The sequence below is a fragment of the Hibiscus syriacus genome, unplaced genomic scaffold (genome assembly GCF_006381635.1).
Source record: "Hibiscus syriacus cultivar Baekdansim isolate YM2019G1 unplaced genomic scaffold, ASM638163v2 tig00116962_pilon, whole genome shotgun sequence".
In the NCBI taxonomy this organism is placed as follows: Eukaryota; Viridiplantae; Streptophyta; class Magnoliopsida; order Malvales; family Malvaceae; genus Hibiscus; species Hibiscus syriacus.
In genome coordinates this window covers 1,914,306-1,941,141 of record NW_024063488.1, presented here as the reverse complement: position 1 = coordinate 1,941,141, position 26,836 = coordinate 1,914,306, and the positions used below count along the sequence as shown (strand labels likewise).

Genomic DNA, 26,836 nt, shown 5'->3' with positions numbered 1-26,836 from the left:
CAGAGTTACCACGACCTCTTCAAGGGATTGAAACTGTGTCGTTAAGAGTAAATCTAAGGGACAGAACGTGCGACTGCTGGTTTTTTCAACCTCTGAAGTATCCATGCTCTCATGTGATAGCAGCTTGCTCGCATACACGTCAAGACTATAACCATTTTGTGAATCCCATATACCTACTATCTGAAGTTTTTAAGGTATACGAATTTGAGTTTCCCCATAGGTAATGACAAAGACCCTGATGAGGTTCAAGATTGGCTTCCGATTGTACCAAATCCGAGTTTATTGAGGGAGCGTGGTCATCCAAAATCCAATCGAATTCATTGCGATATGGATATTCGAGAAAGATCTAGACAAGACAGAAGATGTGGCCATTGTAGAAACCCAAGACACACTAGAAAAACATGTCCACTTCTGTTGCCATCAAGTAACAATTGATGAGGAAATGATGTATTTGTTTATCAAATAATAATTTTTGTATTTTAATTTGCATTTACTTCAAGTTAATGTCATTCGATAATCGCTGATGAAGATTAAAAAAACGAACATAATCATTAAATTTTATCAAACTAATAAAAATTTGGTATTTAAATACAACAAACTTACAATAAGAATTAAATAGTAAATGATAACCAAATTACAATAACTGATATTAAATGGTAATAAACAAAATTAACTGAAATATATTAAAAAAAAGTCCAACAAATTTAACAAAATAAAGTAAGTATTAAATGAGAAATAATAAAAAATTACAATTAAACAAAATAAAGTAAATACAAATATAATAAAAAAAATCTATCGATGCATGCGTCGCAAATGTGTTCCGCAGGGCGGTGGCTGTCGGTCTCGAGGAGGATTTCTTTGTATCACTGGTTCTGACTCCTCGCTGTCATCATCATCGGCGTCGTCGTCGTCACCATCATCATCGTCGTCGTCACCATCGTCATCGTCGTCGTCGTCGTCCTGAGCAGGTACATTAGGTTGATGAGGAGCTGATGACGATGAAGCACCTCCATAGAATAAGGACCCTGGAGGTGTATGACTGACTATCCCACCGGCCTGCCAAAACTGGGAAAACCCAGACATCGCTGAGTGTGAAAACTGTACAGGAGGTGTCTGTGTTGCGGCCATGGGTGATGAGGCTGAACCCGCTAAATATCTAGTATATGAAACCCAAGTCGGATCTACAAACAAAGACCCATAATAGCCTCCAGGAGGGGTCATCTGTGACGGTAGCGGTGGCGGGGTCATAAAACCAGGTGAAGGCGGCGGTGGCGGCATCTGATAATGGAAAGGCGATGGCGGCATCATATATGGCTGCGGCATCATATATGGTTGTGGTGGCTGCTGGGAAGGTCCTACTGGTGCAGCTGAGGATGAACCGGAAGCACCTGATCTCCGTCCACGAGTCAGGGGATAATGATATTGTGTCGGTGAACGTCTCTGTCGACGTCGTGGAAAGGTATGCCATCGTGCATCCTCGGGAAGTAGAAACGGTTTCCCATTACTGTTGAACCACTCATAATAATCCTCAGCATACATCAAGAAGTCAGTAAAAATGAGCTCTCTACGTGGAAGACGCCGATGTCGATCCTCCCACAACACGACCCACTCATGATGCCTCACCAACCAATCTGTATCTGTCTTGCTACGTCTATCTAAGCTATACAACTCGTCCATATTGCGAGGTACTTCCGGAATTGGTTGAAAACAACCAAACTGTCGGAGCACGCGATCAGTGGAGTGCCACTCGACGGTCGCATAACAGATCAGAGGGACCATCGCCATCCAAACATCTGATAGGCCCCTCAACTCAGGTGGGATCACCGCCCTCACATCATCAGTAGAATATGGCACCCATTCAAACTAAAACAAATAATATATAATTTTTATCAAAATAATAATCTAATTATATAACTATAATCTAAAATCGATTTTTAAACATTAAAATTCATACCAGTGTGCCAGCCTTCTAATCGATTAGCACCCTAATTTTTTCTAAATCATCAGGTAGCTCCTGATGATTTTTCCTATCAGTAGACCACCTATTCAAGGAAAAAAATTGTTATACGCTGTATAAAATTATTAATATACAAAATCAGTTTTATAATTACGTCAGAAGTAGTGAAAATACGAATGGGTTCTTCACAACGGGACATAAAAAGGGCAATCGATACCATGCCCAAGACTGCAGCAGCAGGAGACATCCGCCGATAGCATTACGTCTGTAGTCAGTGGCTCCACACATCTCCCTGTACAGCAAAGCCAAAACTGTCGAGCCCCAACTAAATGATCCGGCGAGACGAAAGTCGCTAAGATGTTACAACCACATGCAGTGAACTAGGTTGTGCAATTTGTCTGGCATCAGCAACCCTCCTATCAACTGCAGTATGCATGCCCGTGCATATATCTTAACCTCATCCTCAGATGCGTCTGCGCTCAACTCCCAAAAATTGGCATCTAACCAATTTAACGGTATCCCACCTCTGATAAAATTTTCCGGGACACGTCCTAGACTATCCCGACACAAAGTAGTCCAAGAACCGAAAGCTATCCCCGATATCACATCTCCATCCACTGGAAGCCCCAGGTGCATAGAAACATCCTCAAGCGTGATCGTGCACTCTCCGCACGGAAGATGGAATGTGTGGGTCTCCGGCCTCCACCGCTCTACTAAGGCAGAAATCAGGTCTGGCTCTATCTTACAATGACCCTGATATATACCTATGTAACCGAATCTAACCTCTACTAAATACGGTAAGACACGACTGGGTATCACTAACTTAAGATTTCTAATAAAATGATTTAATACACGGTCCTTCTCCTAAAAATAAATAATTACAAAAATTAATTCTTAATCTAATAATCACGCATTAAATAAATCAACTAATTATTACTAATAATTTAAATTAAATTAAAACGTTAAAATGTTACTGTATCAGCAAAGTGTCGAGATATTTAATTCTTAATCTAATAATCATGCATTAAATAAATCAACTAATTATTACTAATAATTTAAATTAAATTAAAATGTTAAAATGTTACCGTATCAGCAAAATGTCGAGATATTTAATTCTGAATCAATCATGGATTAAATAATCAACTAAATACTAATAATTTAAATTAAATTAAAATGTTAAAATGTTATCGTATCAGCAAAGTGTAGAGATATATGATTTCCATCCGAGCGAAGTAGACTGCCTTCCATTATATATCTGTAAAATAATTATATTAGTAAAATATTAAATAAAGTAAATACATAATAGTAAAATTATTATAAAATATACCTTAAAAAGAGAGAGTATTTGAGAGAAATTTAGAGAATTTGAGAGAATTTGGTGTGATAAAAGTAATTGAGGATTGGGGTATTTATAGGGAGGATTGGGATGTGAGGGGCCGGGTATTTAGGGGTATAGCGCGCCCCCTGCACTGCGCTATACCCCACGTGACAGATACGTAGTTATAGCACGGATCAGGGGGCGTGCTATACCCACGTGGCGCCAAATCACCGTATGTCGCGGAGCAAGGGGTGCACTATACCCACGTGGCGCCAAATCAGCGTATAGCGCGGTTTAGGGGGCGTGCTTTACTGCTACGGGTGTTAGATCGAGAAATATAATCTGACCGGTGTTAGATCGGTAAATATACCGATCACCGGTGATTTATTGGGAAAATTGCCTCATCCCCACACCCTTAATTATTTTTCTCAATATCTATTACTTTTATATATTTTACCTCCACAAAAAATAAATTACATAACAATACAATTAAAATATTTAAATTATTTATAAAATGCAGATACAAGGTAAAAGTGCCCCCCAAATAACGCTACAGTGAGTGTTTAATTCCTAAATTAACATGTTCATCCGATTAATTTCTCAAATGGGGTGTTTTCTACAGTAGATTTTGGATCTCTCGACGTCTTCAGGGTTAAACCAGATTTTTTTGGGTATTGCTTGGGATCTCTCGGCGTCTTGTTTGGGATTTTCGGCGTCTTGAGGGTGTTGGATTGTTTATGGGGATCTCTAGGCGTCTTTGTGTGGAATCAAGAAAAAATGTGATTTTTTACACAAATATCACCTTAACATAAAGTAATTACTTGTAAATTTATTTAATTATAAAATATTTTAAAAAATATTATTTTAAAATATAACACAAGACATACACATCTTTTAGGATGAACTTATAAACTTCGATCTTACAAAGTACGAGGTTCATGATAAAAAACATTTTTCTTTTTATTAAATTTGTGTAAAATACACTTCTCGATATATTATATGTAAATATATGTTAACTATTTTTTATTTAATTTTAATTTAAGTTGTATATAATTTTGAGATATTTTTTTCTTTTTTCCTAGACACCCATAAAATAATAGCACGACAAAACGATTTAATGATTTATAAATTAATTAAATTGAAATTTAATATTAAGTTGTACGAAACTAAAAACTTATATATTTTATCATTCATTATACTAAAGTTCCGATATATTTTTGACTAATACTTTTTGGTATTAAAATATTATTGTAAAAAGAAGAGAGAATGTGATATAATGGAAACATCATTAAGTGGCGTGCCACTAATATTTTAGGTGAATTATATATTGAGTAAACTTATATAAAATTTATAAAAATTTTATAGAAAATATTTAAAAATTTGTTAGATCCGTAAAATATTCTTAAACAGTGCCTAACAACTAATTAATTTATGTTAAGGTGATATTTGTGTAAAAAGGCCAAATTTTTTCCATGATAACTTAAAGACGCCTAGAGATCCCATAAACAATCCAACACCCTCAAAACGTCGGGAGATCCCAAACAAGACGTCTGAAGACGCCGGGAGATCCCAAGCAAGACGCTAAAAAAATCTGATTTAACCCTGAAGACACCGAAAAATCTTAAATCTACTGTAGAAAACACCTCATTTAAAGAATTAATCAAATGAACACGTTAGTATGAGAATTAAACATTCCCTATAGCGTTATCTGGACACTTTTACCGCGGATACAATATATCATTTTCGATTTATAGAGATACAAATAATTTTTTTTCATAAGCAACGTGTAAAGTGATGGACCACATGTGCGTTTGAGAAGGCATCCTAATCATTTCAGTAGTCTATAACACAGTAGTTCCACATTCGTTTATCGTTCAAATCTTTATTTTAATTTTTTACTTCTAATTTTAAGATTTCGTCTTTAATAAGTTAAATAGATTTATATTGTATATTTAATTTTAATAGATGAATTTTTTAATAACTTTTTTTTATATATACAAAGACTTAAATCATATTAAACTATTTATTGCTTTAACTAATCATATTAGTTTATCGGTCAAATCTTTGAAAAAGAAAAAGAAAAGAAAACTCAATGTTACTATTTTCTTTCTTTTTTCCAGACATACTTATGGTACCTGTAGTTTTGCCAAAATCAATGGGATTTTCATAATTCGTCAGTTTTTAATTAATATAATAATGCGCATGTGGGTAGCTCTGCAGTTTTCCCAAAAGAAAATTAGTTAAAATTCTTTCATTTCTTCTTCCCACTCTCACAACTCAAAGCTGAAAGATTCCTTATTCTAAAGGTGGGTATGTTTGGAACTGAATCTATTTTCATGGTTTCCCTTTTCTTTTGGTGAATGTATACTGAGAATGGGTTGGTGTTGGATCAACTAAAACTAAGATGGTTTTCAAGTAATTGTAGTTTTGTTTTTACTCTTTTTTTCAAATCCTGAAATGGCTGTCATTGGGATTCTCAGTCCCTATCTGCTTTGTCCATTGTTGATGCTTGATTTTCTTCCCAAAAACAAACCGATTCCATTCCTTATCTGGGTTGTTCTTACTTGTCAGAAACAAAAAGAAAAAATGTTTTTGTGTGTGTGTGTGTGTGTGCGCGCGCGCGAAGAACTGAGTGAGTTGTTTCATCTTCAAGAACATAAGACCAGAATTGGAGTAATTAGTAGGTTATGGTTGATTTTTGGTAAAGCTCATTTAGTTTACTTTATTTGTTCTCCTTCTATAGCATCAAAGATGTGTTACATAGAAGGCCCCCTCCCATTTGTGTTACTCTGATTCTTCATTTTCCCTAAATTTTTCTGTCTGCAAACCCATATTTGGTCATTAGTATTAGAACATGATAATCTAATATACTGAGAACATGAGGGAAAAGGCAGATGATTTAGAGGTGATTGTGAAAGGGAGCATAGAAATGCATTAATATTACTTCAGTATGTTTCTGAGTCGTTATGATGATCAAAAGTCTTAATAACTTACTCTAGGAAGCTATTGTCCCGGGTTCAAGTAAAGCTGTTTAGCTATTTTTTATAATCAACACTATTTATTTCTGCTTTAAGTTTACATGGAGAGGAAAAAGAAGAAAATTATGTTCAGTTTGTTATATGTATGCAATGATACATTCTATAAGTAGTTCATTTTGTTATCTGTATACAATGATACATTCTATATGCTTATGAATCTCAATGCTTGCTTAGGTTTCGGTGAAATTGACACTGAACATTATTTGTAGGCATGATGAACCTGGAATTTCGGTTGTATCCTAGATGCTGCCACTAAATCTTGCTGAGATTGTTCCACTTTTTTGCAGATCAGGAAGAGACAAGAGATGGAAACAATCTTGATTATCGGGGGCAAAGGATCATTGGTGATGTTGGTTTTTCTTCCTTAGTTTGTATGCAGCATTTAACCTGTCAAAAAGAATCAAGATACACCAATAAACTGCTGAATTCTGATTGTTAAGTACTTTGGATTTCGTTTCACGACAATCCTGACAAGATTTATTTCTTTGGTTTCCCGAGCCTGTATAAAGGGTTAGAGAAGTTCAAGTAAATTATCTTTCAATGCAGGCATCCCAGCAACATAGAAGTTCAATCATGGCTAGTGGATTGTATCATCAAGTAAAGAAAGAAGTTGATCCCTACTTACCTCAATTCCCAGCTATTGATCGCTCTATCTGCTATAGTGACAGCAGCCTCAGATCTCATCTCTCAGTTAAGAATTCCCATGAGATTTATTGCACATTGGAGTCATCTTCTGCACGTGGCAGTGATACGGTCTACAACACTTCATCAAATGGAAGCCCGATAAAGCAAGAATCTCAGTCATATCCGTCTACTCTGCATCAGTCTCTGGATAATAACTATAGCTCTCCTATTAGTGGTTCCTGTGTAACTGATGATGTAAGTGATTTGAGGGATAAGCTGAGAGAACTGGAAACTGTGATGTTGGGACCCGATTCTGATATTATCAGCAGCACAACCTCACCGGAGATGGACAGCTGGAGACTTGTAACCGATGCAGTCTCCAGACAGGATTTAAAACAGGTCCTTGTCTACTGTGCAAAAGTTGTATCAGATAATGATTTGTTGACAGCACAGTGGTTAATGGACGAATTACGGCGGATGGTGTCAGTTTCTGGTGAACCCATCCAGAGGTTGGGAGCATACATGTTGGAAGGGCTTGTGGCACGACTGTTCTCCTCAGGGAGTTCAATCTACAAGGCTTTGAGATGCAAAGAACCGGAAAGTGTCGAACTATTATCTTATATGCACATTCTTTATGAGGTTTGCCCCTACTTCAAGTTTGGTTACATGTCCGCTAACGGAGCCATTGCGGAAGCCATGAAGGATGAAGATAGAGTTCATATTATTGATTTCCAAATAGCTCAGGGGAGTCAGTGGATTACTCTTATTCAAGCGTTTGCAGCTAGGCCTGGTGGGCCACCTCACATTCGTATTACCGGCATTGATGATTCCACTTCTGCTTATGCCCGTGGAGGAGGCTTAAGCATCGTGGGAAAGAGGCTGTCTAAGCTTGCAGCACATTTTAAGGTGCCATTTGAATTCAATGCTGCTGCTATGTCTGGTTGTACTCAGCAGGAACATCTTCAAGTTCAACCTGGAGAGGCTCTAGCTGTCAATTTTGCTTTCATGCTTCACCACATGCCTGATGAGAGTGTCAGCACCAAGAATCATCGTGATCGACTCTTGAGGTTGGTTAAGAGCCTGTCTCCAAAGGTTGTAACCCTAGTTGAGCAGGAATCTAACGCAAATACTGCTCCATTCTTCCCAAGGTTTTGTGAGACATTGAACTATTATACGGCCATGTTTGAATCCATCGACGTGACTCTCCCACGGGAACATAAAGAGCGGATTAATGTAGAGCAGCATTGCCTGGCACGGGATGTCGTTAACATCATAGCTTGCGAGGGGCCTGAGAGAGTGGAACGACATGAGCTCCTAGGGAAGTGGAGGTCAAGGTTCAGAATGGCAGGGTTCACTCCTTATCCATTAAGTTCCTTGGTGAATGCCACCATAAAAACACTGCTTGAGAACTACAGTGATAAATATAGGCTTGAGGAGAGAGATGGAGCTTTATATCTCGGATGGATGAATAGAAATTTGGTTGTTGCTTGTGCATGGAAGTGATTCTTTTTCCCCTCTGTAATATATTGTACTCTCATACATGGGAACAGGGGACTTTGAACATAGTTACCCTTGTTCTGCACCATTGACCAAGGCCTCTAGCATGCATGTAAGTGAAAATTATGCTTCTAAATGCTGTTTTAGGAGCCTGGGAACTGAGCAATGGTCGAATATCCTCTCTCTTTGCTTCCAAGAGCTTATTAAAAGGTTACTGCTTATTGAAGTCTTTTCTTAACTATGTACTTGTAAATCATAAATTTGCCGTCTTTTCATTCATAACCTACAACAGATTTGTGCAGAAGCAAAAAGGCCAACAGTAACTGCAAAATGTTGTCAATAAAGATTAGCAGTGGCACCTATTTAATATCACATATGTACTTTAACTTAAAATGTTACACTTGATCTAGAGAATTATTTGACCGGTCGAATGATTTTTACACATGGGGTGGTTTGCCAATATTAATACACCCTACCAAACTGCAGCCCCCAACTTCGATACATTTGAATACGGCCATTATTAAACTCTCGCCCCCAGTTCAATTTTTTGGACAGGTTAAGCGCTAGGCATCAAATTACACACAGAATGGGGTGATTTTGGACCATCTTGTCAATGCAAACAATACTATTTTCCGACTATGTTTCAGGTTCTCTGCTCATTTGCAAATAATGTATTCTGAGAACTCGATTTACTATGAATGGTATGCCCAACCACTTCTGTCTCTTCACTGGGATCCAACTTACCACTCCGTTGCTCATTTGACCGACCTTCAGGACCCGATATAGATGCATCAGTTATACCAACATTAGCAGTAGCACTTACTTCTGACTTTGTTAATGGTTCACCATTCAATTGCTCACGTGGTGTATTCTCTGCTCCAGAACTAGAATGAATGTTCTCACTTTCTCTTGCCTTGGTGCCTGATTCGCAATTTTGAGCTGCTGAATGGACATTTACTCCTGTTATATTGCGAGTAACAGTCCTAGTCGGAGGCACATCATGGTCATGTTGTCCCCCGTAAGTAGTTATAACCAATTTTGCATCATGAGATGCCCTCTCTACATGTTTCTTGATAGGGCATCCAGGATTTGAGCATCTGTAATAACTCCTACATCACAAGTGAGCAGAGAGTCAACTTAATTCCAAAGGCCAAGCCGCAGTATGATTATACATCTAAAGTAAAATTCTGTACAATCAAAACGCGATAAGTAATATGCATCAAGTGCTAAGATAAGGATCTTCCTCCACAGTCATTATAACATTGTAATCATTTCCATTTCCAATTTTTTGTGTTTGAAACGTGCATCAACAAATATAATGTGATTCATACCTTGGATTGGGATTTCCTTTAACTAATTTTTGCCCATATTTGCGCCAACGGTACCCATCATTTACAATGTCAACCTCACTTAGAGTCTTAACAACAGTATGTGATTCACTAGTTGGCTTATGCACTGGAGATGAATCAGCATTACTGTTCTCTTTCTTCCTGTTTGCATTTGATGACTGTTAAACAAAGGTTACGATGATATACGAGACATGAGAGAATAAACTAAGGTACCTGCGTTTTGTGATATTATGGCCTTCATCACTACTGGAAACATTTATTAACCTATTTGATTTTGAAGATGCACCTTTCACATCTTCACTGGAAGCAATAAGCAAAGGCTGCAAGCCATTTATTACCTTTGACAACAGTTGGAGATGCATCATCTGGTCTCTCTTCAACAACAGAGACAACAAAGCCAACAGCATGGGGAAGGTTCATCGGTTTTGGATGATCATGCTGACCAAAATAAACAGTGTCAACCATTTTCCCATCATATGCATGCTCCAACTGTTTTTTCACTTGGCAATTTGGATGTGTACATCTGTAATAACTTCGAACAAATTCGTTTCCTTTAACAAGTTTCTGCCCGTATTTACGCCAGTTATACCCGTCCTCTAAGACTTTCTCCCGTACTATTGGACCGCTCCCTATGATACTAGGCAAAGGAGAGGGAGTCAGTGACGTTTTCTTACATGTCAAGGAGGAAGCGTGTCCTTCATGCTCTGATTGTGAAGTATGGATCCCAGCATTAGGTATTCCTTTCCCTTTAGCAGATTGTGATGACCGAATTTCACTATCAGAGATCAGTTGCAATTGATGACCTCCAGCATCTGGGCTCTGTACTTTATCGTACCAACTTCATCTGTTACACACTCCCCTGAAGAAACCATCTGATGTAAAGAACCTCTCATCAGTTAAAATTTCAGCAAACCCAAGTTACCATTAAAAAAGGTCTTGTATAACTAAAACAATAATGCGAAATAATTACAAAACAATCCATCTGAAGAACAGCTGGTCACTGTATTATCAATAATTATTCAATTGCGTACACATTTATCATATTGCATTGGCTTCTTATTGGCTAATGCATTTCACAATTAGCCAAAACATTTGCAGAAAACTTATGCATTTCAAAAGCTTTGTTATGCTGAGCATGATGTGAAATGATTCCAATCGCCAACCGAACAATTCCTAATTATACTACAAAAAATAAGGATGAGACTTATGAGGTTAATATAATACAAGAAAGGGTGTTAATAAACCCTCCTTGGGCTTCCTCTTTTCAAGGATCATTTGTTGAATTTCTAGCCCCAGGTCCCTCTGATCATAGTATAGCTATGGTATGGATTTCTAAAGAGACTCAAACCAATAGACCTAAGCCTTTCAAATTCTTTAATTTCTGGACCAAGCACCCAAATTTTCTTGAAGAAGTTTTTTCCTCCTGGCACCTTCCTACTCAAGGAAACCCTATGCAGAAACTTTTCATTAAACTTAAACGTTTAAAACCTTGCTTGAAGAAATTAAACAATGAAAATTATAGTGACATCTCTGCAAGGGTAAAGCAAAAGAGAAATGAGCTAGAGCAGATTCAATTATCTACTTTAAATGGGCAGAATTCTTTAGAAAAAGAACTGAATGTCCAAAAGGAGTTAACTGCCCTAGAGGATAATGAACTCATGTTCCTTAAACAGAAAGCAAAGGTGAGATGGATTAAAGAAGGTGATAAATGCTCCAAATTATTTCACACTGCTATTGCCTCTAAACTCAAAAGAGATACCATTAGGGTTCTTATCAACAATGAGGGTAAAAGACTTGAGTCTTATGATGATATGGAAAATGAGATCATTGATTACTTCAAGAAGCAACTAGGAACTTCTGACCCTAATGTTCTTCTTTCTAATTCTGATTTCTTGAAAAACCTGCTTCGGTTTTCTATGCCTTATGAGACTGCTGCTGATCTTACTAAAATTGTTTCTGCTGAAGAGATAAAAAAAGCTTTGTTTAGTCAAGGGAACGACAAAGCTCCAGGCCCTGATGGATTCACTCCTATGTTCTTCAAAATCTCTTAGTCTGTGGTAGGAGAGGATGTTGTATCTTTCTTCTTTCAAGAGGCTACTATTCACCAAGCTTTTAATTCCACCATTTTAGCCTTGATTCCTAAAATTCAAAACCCCTGCAAAGTTAAAGATTACAGACCCATTTCTTGTTGTTCAGTGGTATATAAAATTATCACAAAAATTCTTGTTAAAAGACTCTCTTTGGTGCTGCCAGATCTTATTAATCTTAATCAAACTTCTTTTGTGAAAGGGAGATCCATAATTGACAACACCCTACTTGCTCAGGAATTGGTGAAAGACTATGGCAGGAAAAACATTTCCCCAAGGTCTGCTATAAAAATTGATTTACAAAAGGCCTTTGATTCTCTACACTGGGACTTCATGTCTTCTACTCTTGTTGCCATAGGACTGCCTCACACTTTTATAGGATGGATTGAAGCTTGTTACAGAGAAGCCATATACTCTATATCTTTTAATGGATCTCTTATAGGATTTTTTAAAGGTCAGATAGGAATTAGGCAAGGAAACCCTTTAACTCCTATTCTTTTTGTCCTGGCTATGAATATACTCTCTAAAATCCTCAATCTTGCTGCTGCTAGAGGAATTTTTTGTTATCATCCAAAATGCAAGAAGCTAGGAATCACTCATCTCTCTTTTTGATGATCTTCTAATTTTTTGCAAATGTAATCTTGAGTCTATGGTTGGTGTTTCCGATGTACTTAACCACTTCTATTCCTTGTCTGGCCTTAATCTTAACGTCAATAAGACTGAATTCTTTGCTGCTGGAGTGTCTGCTAGAACTCTTGAATCTATCAAATCTACCACTGGATTTAAGCAAGGTTTTCTGCCAGTCAGATACCTTGGAGTTCCTTTGGTCACTAGGAAACTTATTGAAACATACTGTTTTCCACTTCTTGACAACTTCAAAGCTAGACTTCACCATTGGTCTAGAAAATCTTTAAGTTATGCTAGACGTCTTGAACTTATAAAAATCGTCCTCTATAGTGTTGTAAATTTCTGGTTTCAACAGTTCATCCTTCCCTAGAAGGTTATCAATCGTCTTGAGCAGCTTTGCTCTCGTTTCCTATGGAAAGGATCCGATAAAGCTGCCAAAGGAGCCAAGATCAGCTGGAATAGACTTTGTTGCCCTAAATCTGAAGGAGGCCTTGGTTTGAAGGATCTTAATTCTTGGAACAAGGCTTGCATGATTCATCTCATTCGAAAACTTCTTGCGAGAAATGGATCTCTGTGGGTTGCTTGGATTCACTGTTATGTTATTAAAAACAGTGAATTAAGTGACATCAATGTTAGTTCTTCTTTTAGCTGGAGCATTAGAAAGCTTCTCAAAGTTAGAACTTAGGCCCTTCCTATTATTTCTGTTGGAATCACTAAAACCTCTGTTATTTGGGATGAATTAAGGGAGTATAGAGAAAAGGTTCCATGGCATAAATTGCTCTGGTTTCCTTTCCACATTCCCAAACATAGTATGATTTCTTGGATGATTATCCTCGGCCGTCTTCCTACTCGTGATAAACTTTGTAGAATGGGAATCTCAAATGACCAGCTTTGTATCCTTTGCAATAATGAACCAGAATCCAAGAACCACTTGTTTTTTAACTGTGTCTATGCTTCTTCTATCTGGAACTCTATCATGATTCTTACCAACTTGCGAGATTCACACGGGACTTGGAATTCAAGGATTGAATGTGCTGCTCAAAAATGGAAGGGAAAATCGTTACTTTCTATTATCCTAAGAATTGTTTGGAACGCTTTTAACTACTTAATATGGGAGTAGAGAACTAGAAGGATTTTTAAAGGTAGATCAAGAACAACATATCAAATTCTCAAGTCTATCAAGGAATTTGTCTGTATTCAGCTTAGTGATAAAGACATTAATAGGACTGATCATGTTAATTATATTCTTTGTAGCCATTGGGGTCTTGACTAATCTATCTTTTGTTGTAAATAGGGGCTTATTCTCCCACTTGGGATGATTGCAATTTGTTGAACTTTCATGTTGGATAATAAAAATCTTACTTATCCAAAAAAATATAATACAAGAATAATCCGAAAGTTCCTTTATTTCTTCACCAAGAAAAAAAATATTGAAAATTAAATTTTAAAAAGTTAATTCATTGACTATACTTGTGCAAGTTCTGTAGCTCGTTTTCTATCCAGTTTCTGGAAGCATAGGAACAAATTAAGAGACATAATTTCCAGCAAACGGTAAATTCAATTCAGTGAGGAACAAATACATTAGGTGAAGACGATAAAAGAAGGGAAAAGTCACCTATCATATACAACAGTGGAAGAGACCATGAAGAAAACCTAGCTGAAGATCACGTGGAATGAGCGAGATTAAAAGAGGCGATCATAGCCGTTGATGACGCATATACAAAAATATATAAAGCCAAGAGCTTTGGGAAAAATATACGATACGAGCAATAATACTCAAGTCTCTGGTTTCTTTTTGTCTTGAGACACTGTTATTGGTTGCTTTTCCCACGTAAATTACATTTGCGATGACTGTAATTTTTTTATCTGCTTTATTTTAGTTGATCAATTTAAAAAAATCAATTTTGATATTATTATTTTTATAGTTGATTATTAAATTATTTTAATTTATATACATTAATAAAAACAATTATTTTAAATTTTAAATTTTAAATTTTATATAAAATATTATTTTAACTCTAAATTTTAGATAAAATATTAATTTAACATCTAAACTTAATTAAACTCTTTATCACCTGTTGTTATACTTCATCATTGTTGCCGATGATCTCATACCCTGAACATATTTTCCCTTTATCAAAGTCCTCACTTTTAACTGCCTTAACTAGGGTTGTAAATGAGATGAGACATATTACAAGTTATTCGAGATTGATTCGATCAAAGCTCAGTCAACTCTTGACTCGAGCTCAAACTCGACTCGAATTCTTAATGAGTTGAAGCAAACTAGTTGATACATGACTCAAAAAGTTGGCGAACAACTAAAAAATATATTAAATTAAAAAAATAAAATAAGTTGTTTACTTTAAAAAATATATAATATTTTTAGAGAAAATAACCTCAGCGACCGAAAATGCCTTATAATATACGATTTTAACCAACTTTTTTTAGATTTTCCAAAATGACCAACAAATTCGCAACGCGAACTCCAATTTCGCAACGCGAATTTGTAAATCGCAACACAGAAGTCAAATTCGCAACGCGATAGTCAAATTCGCAACACAAAAGTCAAATTCGCAACGCGATAGTCAAATTCACAACTGATGCTTTAAATGTTTGAGAACCAAATAGATCGCCTTCGAGATTTTAAATATGCAGCTGCTTCTACATCAGCTATGTTTCTCTCAGACTGTTTCGGTTAACGGTTATCCTATCTTCATGAGCTGGATGAAATGGATAATATTCGGAAGGCATTTTTTTACATAATTTTATTTCTATATAATTTTTCAATGATTTCTCTCCCAAATTATCAACTATCAACTTAATAAAGGTATGTTATTCTCTAAGTTAGTGATGATATATAGTTTATAGCTTGTTTGTTTAGTAAATTAATTTACAATTTGTAGAATGAAATCATCTAATGTTGATCATGTTTGGATATTGACATGTGGATCACCAGTGCCATCACAATCATCTTTTCCTCTACCAAAATATGGATCCTCATCAAAATCCAAAGCTCATATGGTGCCAAGCAAAAGGAAATCAAAATCGCAATCAAAATCAAAATCCCTTTTGATTCTTAGGTGATTTTTAAATGCAAACGTTGTATTATGTGTATTTTAAGTGTGAATGCATACATTTTCAGTTAGACATTCATTAGTAACTTGAGTTTGAACATTTCTATGATCTGTTCAGTTGTTATCATGTTGGGATTTTCTCTTGTGTTTGATTGCTTGGATAGTTGTTCTCTTGCTTCTTCAAGTGTCATTAGCTTGTATTTATAGCTTGGAATGTGTTTGATGTTGTATATAACTTGATGTTGTATGTTGCGATCAACGAAATAAGCGTTGCGATAGTCAAATTCGCAACGCGAAATCGCAAACCGAAAATCGCAACGCGAATTTGACTTTCACGTTGCGAATTTGTACCTTCATCAGGTCTTTTTTGCTTTCAACATAATGCAGATTGGATTTAAAACAAAAAATCAACTTTTACAAATCAATTAAACAAGCATAAAAAACAATTCTTATTTACACATCAAATTAAACAAATAAACTTTTACAAATCAACTTTTACAAATCAATTAAACAAGCAAAAAATAATTCTTATTTCCTCATCAATTAAACAAATCAACTTTCAATGTAAAATTCAATTAAACAAGCAAACAAAGTGTACTCCAGACTGTTGTTTATGCACAAATACGTCAATTTCATGCAGCTCAAGTCAGGAATAACATGCAGAAACCAAACATTTGCTCAAATAACACTTTCTACACATCTAAAACCAAGAAACAACAAATTATTGAATTCTAGGTACTTAACCAAACATTTTTAAACCAACAAAGAGTATATATGTTAACAACACTTGATCAAACTTACCAATTGTTTATGCAAACTTTCAGCACGCGGATGCATGTAGGCAACGTCTCGCATATATCGCTCGAGACATAAAATGCCGAAACCATAAGCCTATTGCACCTCTATCTCTATCTGCGGGAGGTAGAAGGTGTTTACTTCCTCTCGTCAAACGCTCCAAGCACAAGCATACAAGAGGACCACAATCTCTTCTAGCTCCCTCCGTTTGTTGTGGCGCGGTATCATCTCTGTTCATTGTAACTTTGAACTTTGTTGGCTTCTTGTTTCCAGAATTAGTACAATAATCAATCGAGTCCAAGTATTTCGCCAAATGAGCGCTCCATCCCTTACAAATAATATATATCAAATCAGACAATGGTATGTAATTCAACATGCTGTCATATACCATTGTCTTCAGGGATGGGAGCTGAAGTTCGACGAGAAGCCAATGACGACGTTCCAAAATAGGGATAAACACCTGCAATCATAAATAATTGCGCACATCAAATAAAATTTATGAAAACCTTTAAAATATTCAAAAAATAAATACTAACCTTATCGACCTCCCACCATGCAGAATAAAGTTTAGCTTTTCCATTACCCAGCGTATATGAAGCATCTCTCGAATCCTTCAAGTGAGCTACGTGAAAAGACGTCCGCATAATAATCCATCGAATATTTCTTATTTTCCTCAATTTCCTTATTATTAGAAGACGTGACACCCATACATCAATATGTTGTTTTATAAAAAAATACATATATTAGTGAATTTATTAATAATTTTAAAAAAAAATTAATCAAAATGCAATATAAGAAGAATATAAGACTTACCACCTCTTCGAGATAGCCATTATCTTCAACCCCTAATAAAATACCCCACCAAGACCGATCAAGAAACAAATGAATAACATCATCGAGTTGGCATAGGTCAGAATAACACCCCTTGCTCCGCTCATGTAGATAAAAATCAACTGCGGTCTTAGCCCAAAGTGTATTATCCGTAATTGTGTCTGGTAGTGTTTCCCTCTCCTGCTGAGGAATAGTACTGGCCGGTAACACATATGAAAGCCAACTCGCATCCATCATATCGGGCATGAGAGGGGGTTTATCAATATGTCGACATATGACGCCATATGAATCGTGCTCTTGAATGGCGGACGGGACCTCTTGAACGATGACAAGGGCCTCTTGAACGGTGGGAGGGGCTTCTTCGATGATGAGATGGGCCTCTTGAATGATAGGAGGCGCCTTTTGAATGATGATAGGTGCATCAGGCTTCTTCTTACGGAGTCTTGGCACTAGTGGGGTGAACGGAGACGTAATGGCACGTGCACGGCATCTGATGCGTGAACCCCGTCGTGCAAAAAAAACCTGATATAAAGCATCTACCTTATCAGGCCGTTGAAAATAAATTAATACATAAATAAATAAATAAATAAATAAATAAATAATACCGAAAAAGGTTATTTGCATTTAGTATTAAACAAATTTACCTCATTGCGTAGAGTATGAACCTTATTCTGCAATGATGAAATAATCTCGCGTAGAGCGACAACCTCATCACATAAAGTAGATACCTCACCACGTAGCACACCATTGTCATCGCGTAAAAAATCCACCTCATCACGTAAAGACCGAACTTCATCACGCCATGCACCATTATCTTCACGTAAAGTACCGACCTCATGACGCAAAGCACCGACCTCATCACATAACTCCCCTAACTCATCCCGTGGAGGTGGAAAATAGGGAGATAAATGTCATGGCCTCTTTGTCGATCGTCTATCATGAGGTGATGGTGGAGAAGAGGCTCGATGATGTAATGCAATAGGTAATGGTGGAGGTGGAGAAGAGGCTCGATCAGGTGATGGCTCCGGGTGTCGAGCTGTAGAATCGGCCCGATCAGATGATGGCTCTCGAAGTGGGGGGTGCTCATCATCCGTCCCATCAAAAAACCGCTTACTAGCTTGCCACCAATCAGTGGCAAGCTCAGCCTCTGTAGGTGTCAGCCTTTGTAATGGATAGTTGGCCTCCTAACAATATAAAAGCTCAAACAAAGTTAAACTTGTACTAGTAATAACTTGTTTATATATGGTATTATTTGTGTGTTAACTTACATCATTCATCGTCGTATATGAGAGTAACTCTTCCCAATCCAACATGCGGATCCTCTTCCAGGTAATAGCCCTAGAAATATCATTTGATCTTTTTATCGCATATGTCCGCATGCTGGGGAAAGCCTCAAATATCCAAATCTACAAAACAATATAATACACAAACATTAGTAATTGTTAAATAATTAATTATAATTTTGGAAACATTATATAGAAATTCTTACCTTAAAGGCCCAAGTAAAGCCTGTCAAAGTGTATTTAGAACCATCGCCCCACAAACTTTTTCGGTCCTCAAAGGCAGACGACAACTTCTTCCAGGTAGCTTTCCATAGTTATGAACCCCACGGAAATAGGTTACATGCATTTAGGTACTCTACTAATAATATTAGGTCCACAGAGATAGGTTGTCTGCCTTCTTTGCCTAAAAAGCCGACATGCAAAAGTAATAAATGGCATACTCGGAACACATCAAGGTCATCCATCCGAGTAAAACCATCTTTAACAAATAATCTCTTCAAGTCGTCGACGTGTAAACTCGTCTTCGACTTTGTCAGCTTAGGAAAAACCCGAGATAACCATGATGGGCGAGAGATATGACTAGTGTACCGGGTTACTTTATCGTGTCCGAAGCGTAGACCAGTGATTAAGCAAAATTCCTCCCACTCAAAACAAGTATACGCCGATGCCGGAGGAAAATGAAACCATATCTCTTCATCACCACGTTGTATCATCTCGGGTAGATCGTCAGTCATGGTCTGAAGAAACAAATGTGTCAACATAGCATCTCCACCCGTATGTTGTACTTTCAGCCATGGCCCGAAGCAAGTATCCTCAAACAATTTTCTTTATAGAGGTGTAAGCGTCGACGCAATTTTAGTGGCTAGGCTTAATTTATTCCTTAAGGTCAATGCAGCCGAAAATTTTTTCTACAAAAACAATAAACATACCAAGTTAGATATACCAAATTATACACTATAAACAGACATGTTATTAAACAGTGAAAACAAAGCCAAATATGTTTCAAACTAGCACGGTATTCACATGCTGTCATTATTCCATCATAGTTCACAAAATGCATCAAATAATATTCCAGAAGTAAGCACTTATATAAACATTTAAAAGGACAACATATAGGTTTAGTGCAGGTTAAAGGACAACATAAAGAGTAGTAGTTTATTCTTGAAACTTAAATTAGCAACATTGTGAAGTTAGTATTTGTCTTTGTTTTGTCTTTTTATTGAAGTAATGCAATTCATTCAAGTTTCAATTTGCAGAATAAGAGTAGTTTCTGAAACTTAAATCCGTAACGCGAAAATGAAAATCGCAACGCGAAACTAAAATCACGTTGCGATTTTTATTTTGGTGTTGCGATTTTCATTTTCGTGTTGCGATTTTAAGTTTCAAAAACTATTCTTCTGCAAATTGAAACTTAAATGAATTGCATTTCTTCAATAAAAAGACAAAACAAAGACAAATAATAACTTCACAGGGTTAAAGACTAAACAGTTTAGCAGTATTGGCAGCAACCAAATGAATTTACTAAGCAATCTCAGTGAAATGGTTAATCTTTATATATATTGAAATTACCAGTAAATGTATCATCAATATAAGAAAAATCTAATAATAATACAAAAATTTTAAAATAAAAACAAGAGATTAAAAAACTAACCCTCAGTGGTTGATTTTCCATTTCTGACAGTGAATGGTTGTGAGGGTTGCTCTGAGAGATGGAGATAGATGGATTTTGTCGAAGATGGGGACGGATTTCGTCAAAGATGGGGATGGATGTTGCCGTAGAGAGTGAGAGATGGAGATGAGACTGAGTTGTGATTTAGGGTTTTATGTTATGATTTGGGATAATATTGTTTACATTTGTGTTGTGAAATTAATATTGTGTTTCGCGTTGCGAATTTGACTTTTGTGTTGCGAATTTGACTTTCGTGTTGTGAATTTGGCTATCACGTTGCGAATTTGAATTCTGTGTTTCGATTTACATATTCGCGTTGCGAAATTGGAAACTGGGTTGCGAAATTGGAGTTCGCATTACGAATTTGAGATCGCGTTGCGAATTTGTTGGTCATTTTGGCAAATCCAAAAAAAGTTGGTTAAAATCGTATATTATAAGGCATTTTCGGTCAGTGAGGTTATTTTCTCATATTTTTATGTGCTTAAGGTTTGAGTTTGAGTTTGTGTTTTAGCTTCAAACGAGTTAAATGTAAGAATATTTTGAGTTCAAGTTTTTTCAGTTTGAGTCGAACTTCAATTTTTTATTTCGAGTTGGAGTCGAGATTGAAATTTTTAAGCTCATGAATTTTTGAGTATACATTTCCCGAATTGAACTCAACACTACTTAAATTCAACTTACTCGTTCACAATCCTAACCTCACCTCCCTCCCTCGCTGCCTCACCTCCCTTTCCAAAGCCCATTAGGACCCCGACCTCCCAATCCACCTCCATACCTTCATCAGCCATTTCTCAGTCAATCCAAATATGACATCGACCTCGTGGATGAAATTATGCAGTGGCCTACTTCTGATGACATCGACCGCCAATATGAGTGGTCAGGCTTAATGGTTAGAAGTATGGTGGCCTACTTCTGATGATGAGTTCGCCTTTGTTGTGGAAGATGATTTGGAGCTTTCTCCTCTATACTTTTAAGTATCTTAACTCATTATGTTTTATTTTAGGATAAAATATATACTGTTGATTTGAAATCATTGAGGGTTAAAATACTAAAGAAGAGAAGAAAAATAGAAATGATTATTTATTCAAACGATAATTATTTTCATTATATATTTATTTTTTGTTATTTTAGGTGGAACTTTCCCATTTGCTTGGATAGAAATGACTAATTGTTATTATTTGTTGAACAATTCTGAAATTGTCTTTAATTTTAGGATAAATTATGTTAAATAGTAAACTTTTAATTTTATTAATTATGGTATTGAATTTTAGGTTTACACATTCACTTATAGTACTTTATCGTTAAGTTAATGACAAAATTGTGATATGATTAAACATTATTGATATAATAATCATATCAAAATGATGATTTTAATATAATTATCTTAATGTTTAAAATATTCAAAACTATTGTCAAAAGCTTTGCTGGATAGATTAAATTTCATACCTCTAATAAAAAATTATCTGTTCATTCTATGCAACAGTTACCAAAACTGTTAATTCTCTGTGGCAGTTTAGGAGTTACAAGTAAATTGACAGAATCTTTTGTTTTTGAAAAGATGGTACTTTGTATTGATGAGATTACAAAGTAACCACCCCAAGGGCCTCGTTAAAAAACCTCCCTAAGCCTAAACGGAGGAAAAAGAGTACACCTTAGGATGAATATAAACGAAAAATAGATAAACTATACCTATTACAATGCTCACCAAAACATGGAGCAGACCACATCCCTATAGCATTAAATCCTAAACAACCATTAGGATCAAACATAAACATTGACTAGAGGCAAGAACAAACAAAAAGAAATATTTCTTGGCAACACAGCATAAAACATACACACACCAGAAACATAAACATTGACAGGCCACCTAGGTAGTAACATACATCGCTATAACACAGTACCAGAGTTCTGAATTAACTAACACCACGAATGATCACTTACGGATTACACACAAAGTCGTTAACCACTGGAATCAATAGCGGCTATAAGTAGTTCGCCCATACCCCAATCTGTAGCAAGGCTTTATGGAATATCTGCTATACCGAAAAAGAACACCCATTAAATCTGGTCTTATTTCTGCAATTCCAAATCGTCCACATCAACCCAAAAAAACCAAGTTTCCATAGGTCCCGAACTCTCCTACTTATATTTTGGGAAAACCAAGCCTCCAATAATTGTTTTACATTCTTCGAGAACACCAGATAAACTTTCCAAACGCTACACCATCGTTTCCAAACTGTCCAGACTACAACACAATGATATAAAACATGGATGATTGCTTCCGACTCGCTTTTACAAAACATACAACAAGACTGATCAGTGCAATTCACTCATTCTTTTTTTTTCCAGCTCTAGCATAACCTGCAGTCTATGGTGAACTGCTTTCCACACAAAAGCCGACACCTTTGGAGGAGAAAATTTAAACAAACCTTATTCCACACCAGGTCTCCCAACTACCTTCGCAAGCCACTTTTAAACAAAAAGATTTCAGATTATAGGTACCATCATGCGCTCCATACCAGATTAACCTGTCGAGACCTTGATTAACACTAACCACTTTATTCAATACATGCTTGAATTCACACCAAATTGGCTTCTCCCATTCAAAGAAATCTCTTCTCAGCTCAATCCTCCATTCCCATATTCCATGAACCCTGCACCCAAAATCCTTAATCTTTCCGCATTTTTTAATTGCTAAACCGTATATTCTCGGAAAAGAATTTTTCAGAGAAACTTTTTCTGTCTAGAATTTAATCTTATTCATGTTACCTATTACATACCTCAATTTGGCAAGGAATTCAGACTCCAAAGCCCCAGACGGATTAACAATATTACGCTATACCCAAAAGGAATTTCTATTATTCACAGCTTTAGGAATAATCGATTATTTGTTGTAATTATACTTAGCCACCACAATCTTCCTCCATAAACTGTCTTTTTCCATACTAAACCTCCAAATCCATTTATTGAGCAAGAAACGATTTCTAATTTTGACATCAAAGATACCTAACCCTCCATGCGATTTCGGTCTACATATGCTATCACATTTAACCCGGTGAATACTCCTAACAGGCTTAAAACTCCAAACAAAGTTCGATATGCATCTATTAATCCTCTCACCAATAGACTTAGGCATAGAGAAAATATACATGTAATAAACAAGCAAGTTAACTAGGACAGATTTGATAAAAGTTAACCTACCTCCCATTGAAAGCAGTTTATCTTTCCAGTTTTGGAGCCGAGAATTGACTTTATCCGAGATAGGCTGCCAGAGAGACTTTGAATTCTTCTGATGCCCCAATAGAAGACCCAAGTACGTCGACGAAAGCTTCGCCCAACCACAATGAATCGAATCTTCCCAACACCTAACTCTACTTTCTTCCACATTGATGCCAAATAACTTAGTTTTTTCAAAATTAAGTTTCAAACCAGTAGTCACTTCAAAAAATTTTAGAACCCGATTAAAATTTAAAATCGACGCAGCTTTTGATTCGGAAAAATGATCAAATCATCTGCGAATTGGACATGTGATAAAACAATGCCTCCAGACCCTACTTCTACTCCACAACATAGACCAGTGACCATAGCCTTCTTTATCATACCACTGAGGGCCTCGCCAACAATGTTAAAGAGCAACGGCGACAACGGACATCCATGTCTAAGACCCCTCTTGATTGAGAAACTGTTTGACGGACATCCATTGACTAAAATAACAATCTTAGGAGTAGAAATACATAAATTTATCCATTTACTTCATATTCTGCCGAAACCCATTTTTTTTAAAATCAAATTTAAAAATAGCCAACCTACCGTATATCGTAGGCTTTCCTAAAATCTGCCTTAATCAACACTGTTTCTTTCTTACTTTTATTCAACCCATCGATGACTTCGTTGGCAATCATACTACAATCGGCTATCTGTTTTCCCGCCATAAAGGTGAACTGATTCTCTCCAATTACCTCGGCAAGACAACTGCCCAACCTCTTAGCCAATAAACGGGATACAATCTTGTACATGCTTCCAACCAACGAAATTGGTCTAAAATCGTTAGGTTAAAATGCCTCTGCTTTCTTCGGAATAAGCGCAATGAAGGATTTATTAAAAGAACAGTCTTCAACTCTGCGCCCAGTAAAAGTCCTCCATAAACTTCATAACTTCGCCTTTGATATGCTTCCAAAATCTCTTCAAAAATCTAAATTGAAACTGTCCGGTCCTGGCGCTCTTGATCCATCGGATGACTTTATTATATACCAGACCTCCTCTTCCAAAAAAGGGCTCTCAATGATCCTTCTGGTGGCAACATTTATTCTCTTGAGGGGGATATTGAATCTCTTTAACGGAATTGCTTTCACCTCGTTATATCCAACACTAAAATATTTAACAAAAGCTTACTGAATACCCACCTGATTCTTATAAATTGAATTCTGAAACTTCAGCTTAGTAATCTAATTTTTACGACCCCTTGAAGCGGCTGAGAGATGGAAAAATTTCGTATTTTTATCGCCCTCTTTAAACCACCTCAGCCTAGATTTTTGTAGCCATTCACGTTCATCATTCCTCTCAACAACCCAAAGTCTTGCTTCAACGATGTAATCTCCAGCTGTGAGTGTATATTGCCCGGATTCAACAACCATTTTTTTCTAGCGAATCAATCTTATTTGCAATCTCCTCTGCAGAATCGGGATTCAAGTCTCTGACTTCTCTATCTCTATCATTGGTCGCATTCTTTGTCAGCAAAAGAATTTTTTCAAGACCTTCACTTTTATTATCCGCACATATATCTCTGATCATTTCCACTAAAATAAGGTCATCTGCCCAATAATTAAACCATTTAAAAGGTTTAATAACCTTCCTTGACCTCTTCTCTTTCAACACAATTGGTCTGTGATCAGATAAGCCCCTAGACAGTGAACATTGCATCAATTGGGGACACATACTGAAAATTTTTGTTGAAACAAAAAATCTATCAAGCCTGCTTGCTACCACATTACAACCACCCCTAGACCATGTAAACAAACTACCATGATTAGACAACTCAACCAGCTCAGAAGCATTTATAAACCCTTCAAAAGTTCTCGACGCGGCCGATTGATCTTGACTCCCTATTATTTCAGACGCCACCCTAACAGTATTAAAATCCCCCCACTATCACCGGAACGTGCCAATTAGAAATAATCTAACTTAGATGCTCGAAAAACTCTATTCTGTCACCTTGCATATTCGATCCATACACGTTGATAATCCCTAACACCCTATTTTCCCAACTATTCTGCCTTTAAGAGCAATCATTCTTCTATGTACCGTTATACAACTAACATTATAAAATTCCTATCCCACGATGAGATCAGACCACCCGACACCCTTTCAGCAAACACGAAAGCTATTTCCTTATTGAATTTCCCTTTTAATCTTCTTAGGAGATACACACTCATTTCATTAACCTTAGACTCCTGAAGCATAACAATATTGACCTTACTCGTTTCAATTACCCTATGAACATGTCTAATCTTTTTGGATTTTCCTAACCCTCGGATATTCCAAGATAAAACTGATAATCTAGGTTCCATTAAATTGAGACACCGACCTAAACGAACACAAACAGTAAAGAAATTCATACTCGATACTAACCCGTTTACACAATATCTTCTAACCTTTGTAGCGCATCCCTTCTCATCCCTGAAAACTCCACCCCTAAAGTTTCAGCAATAGCTAGAGTCTCATCCGCTTCAATGGCTTCGATCTTATTGCCATCAGAATGCTCTCCGCCTATGGCTCTATTTTGATTCCAACTGCTACTAATATTCTGCCTTCCATCCCGACCATTAATTCCATTCTTTTTCCTCTTCCCATTGTTGAATCGCGACGATACTTTAAGGCTGACCCGACTCACCCCCATCGAACTTGACTTTGGTAAGCTATCAAAACCTAAAATCAGTGGGTCTTTGGTCCTCTTCAGAGAATTCCCAATTCTGATTGCTCGATTATCAGCCGGATGTAACTCATCCATAATTTTGAGCGATGACACCTCATCTATTGGCACATCTAAAAGCCTAGAGCTATTGGAGATGGATTGGGTTGTCCAAACTAGATCTGGTTCCCTATTAATAGCTATTAGCCCAACACTTTCATCGAAAACAGGCTGCTCAACCGGCCCATCAAATGAAGTGATAAGAACTTCGTGTAGTACCTCTACAGAAACACCCATGCAATCCACGATATCTTCTGCATGCATCGATCCACCTTCCAGAAAGCCATAATCATTGCCACACCTCTGACTAACTGAATCACCCTACTCCTGTTTATTAATGCCTCCCTCGAGACCAACACCTAGAACAACCTCATCCTCGAAGATTGGAGAGTTTGTTCCTTCTTCGATATCCGCACACCATGCTCCACCCCCACCATGGTTCTATCGATAAAGTCTCTGGCCTCTTCCTGCACCTCGGTCTGAACTTTAATGGAGTATAAATGTCCTTTAAAGATAATGGAGATTTTCTCTGGGATAGATGATTCGGACTGAACTTCCAACAACACTCTTGCAACATCAAACCTATCTCGATCAGCAATTTCTTTATCAATCATTACGACTCTTCCCCACAAGCTTCCAATATCATTGAAAAACTTAGCACTCCAAATAGAAAGAGGAACATCTTTCAGAGAGACCCAAACTTTAATTTTAACTCTATTTTC

At 36.7% G+C, this 26,836-nt stretch overlaps 1 protein-coding gene and 1 pseudogene across 2 annotated transcripts; one reads left to right on the top strand and one right to left on the bottom strand.

The window, feature by feature from the left end:
• The first annotated feature begins 5,501 nt into the window (after positions 1–5,501).
• On the top strand, positions 5,502–8,486 carry LOC120190760 (scarecrow-like transcription factor PAT1). 2 transcript variants are annotated; one of them, XM_039193804.1, is made up of 2 exons: positions 5,502–5,581; positions 6,601–8,486. In XM_039193804.1, the coding sequence occupies exon 2, from the start codon at positions 6,854–6,856 to the stop codon at positions 8,438–8,440; it is 1,587 nt and encodes a 528-aa protein (XP_039049735.1). In that variant the 5' UTR covers positions 5,502–5,581; positions 6,601–6,853; the 3' UTR covers positions 8,441–8,486. The 2 variants fall into 2 exon arrangements, with proteins under 2 accessions (XP_039049735.1, XP_039049736.1); XM_039193805.1 differs by having other exon boundaries at positions 5,566–5,585.
• A 311-nt stretch (positions 8,487–8,797) lies between these two features.
• LOC120190298 lies at positions 8,798–10,736 on the bottom strand (annotated as a pseudogene).
• Positions 10,737–26,836: the final 16,100 nt, after the last annotated feature.

Excerpts from the sequence above, each read along its gene's own strand:
- LOC120190760 (XM_039193804.1), top strand. The coding sequence starts at position 6,854 with ATGCAGGCATCCCAGCAACATAGAAGTTCAATCATGGCTAGTGGATTG.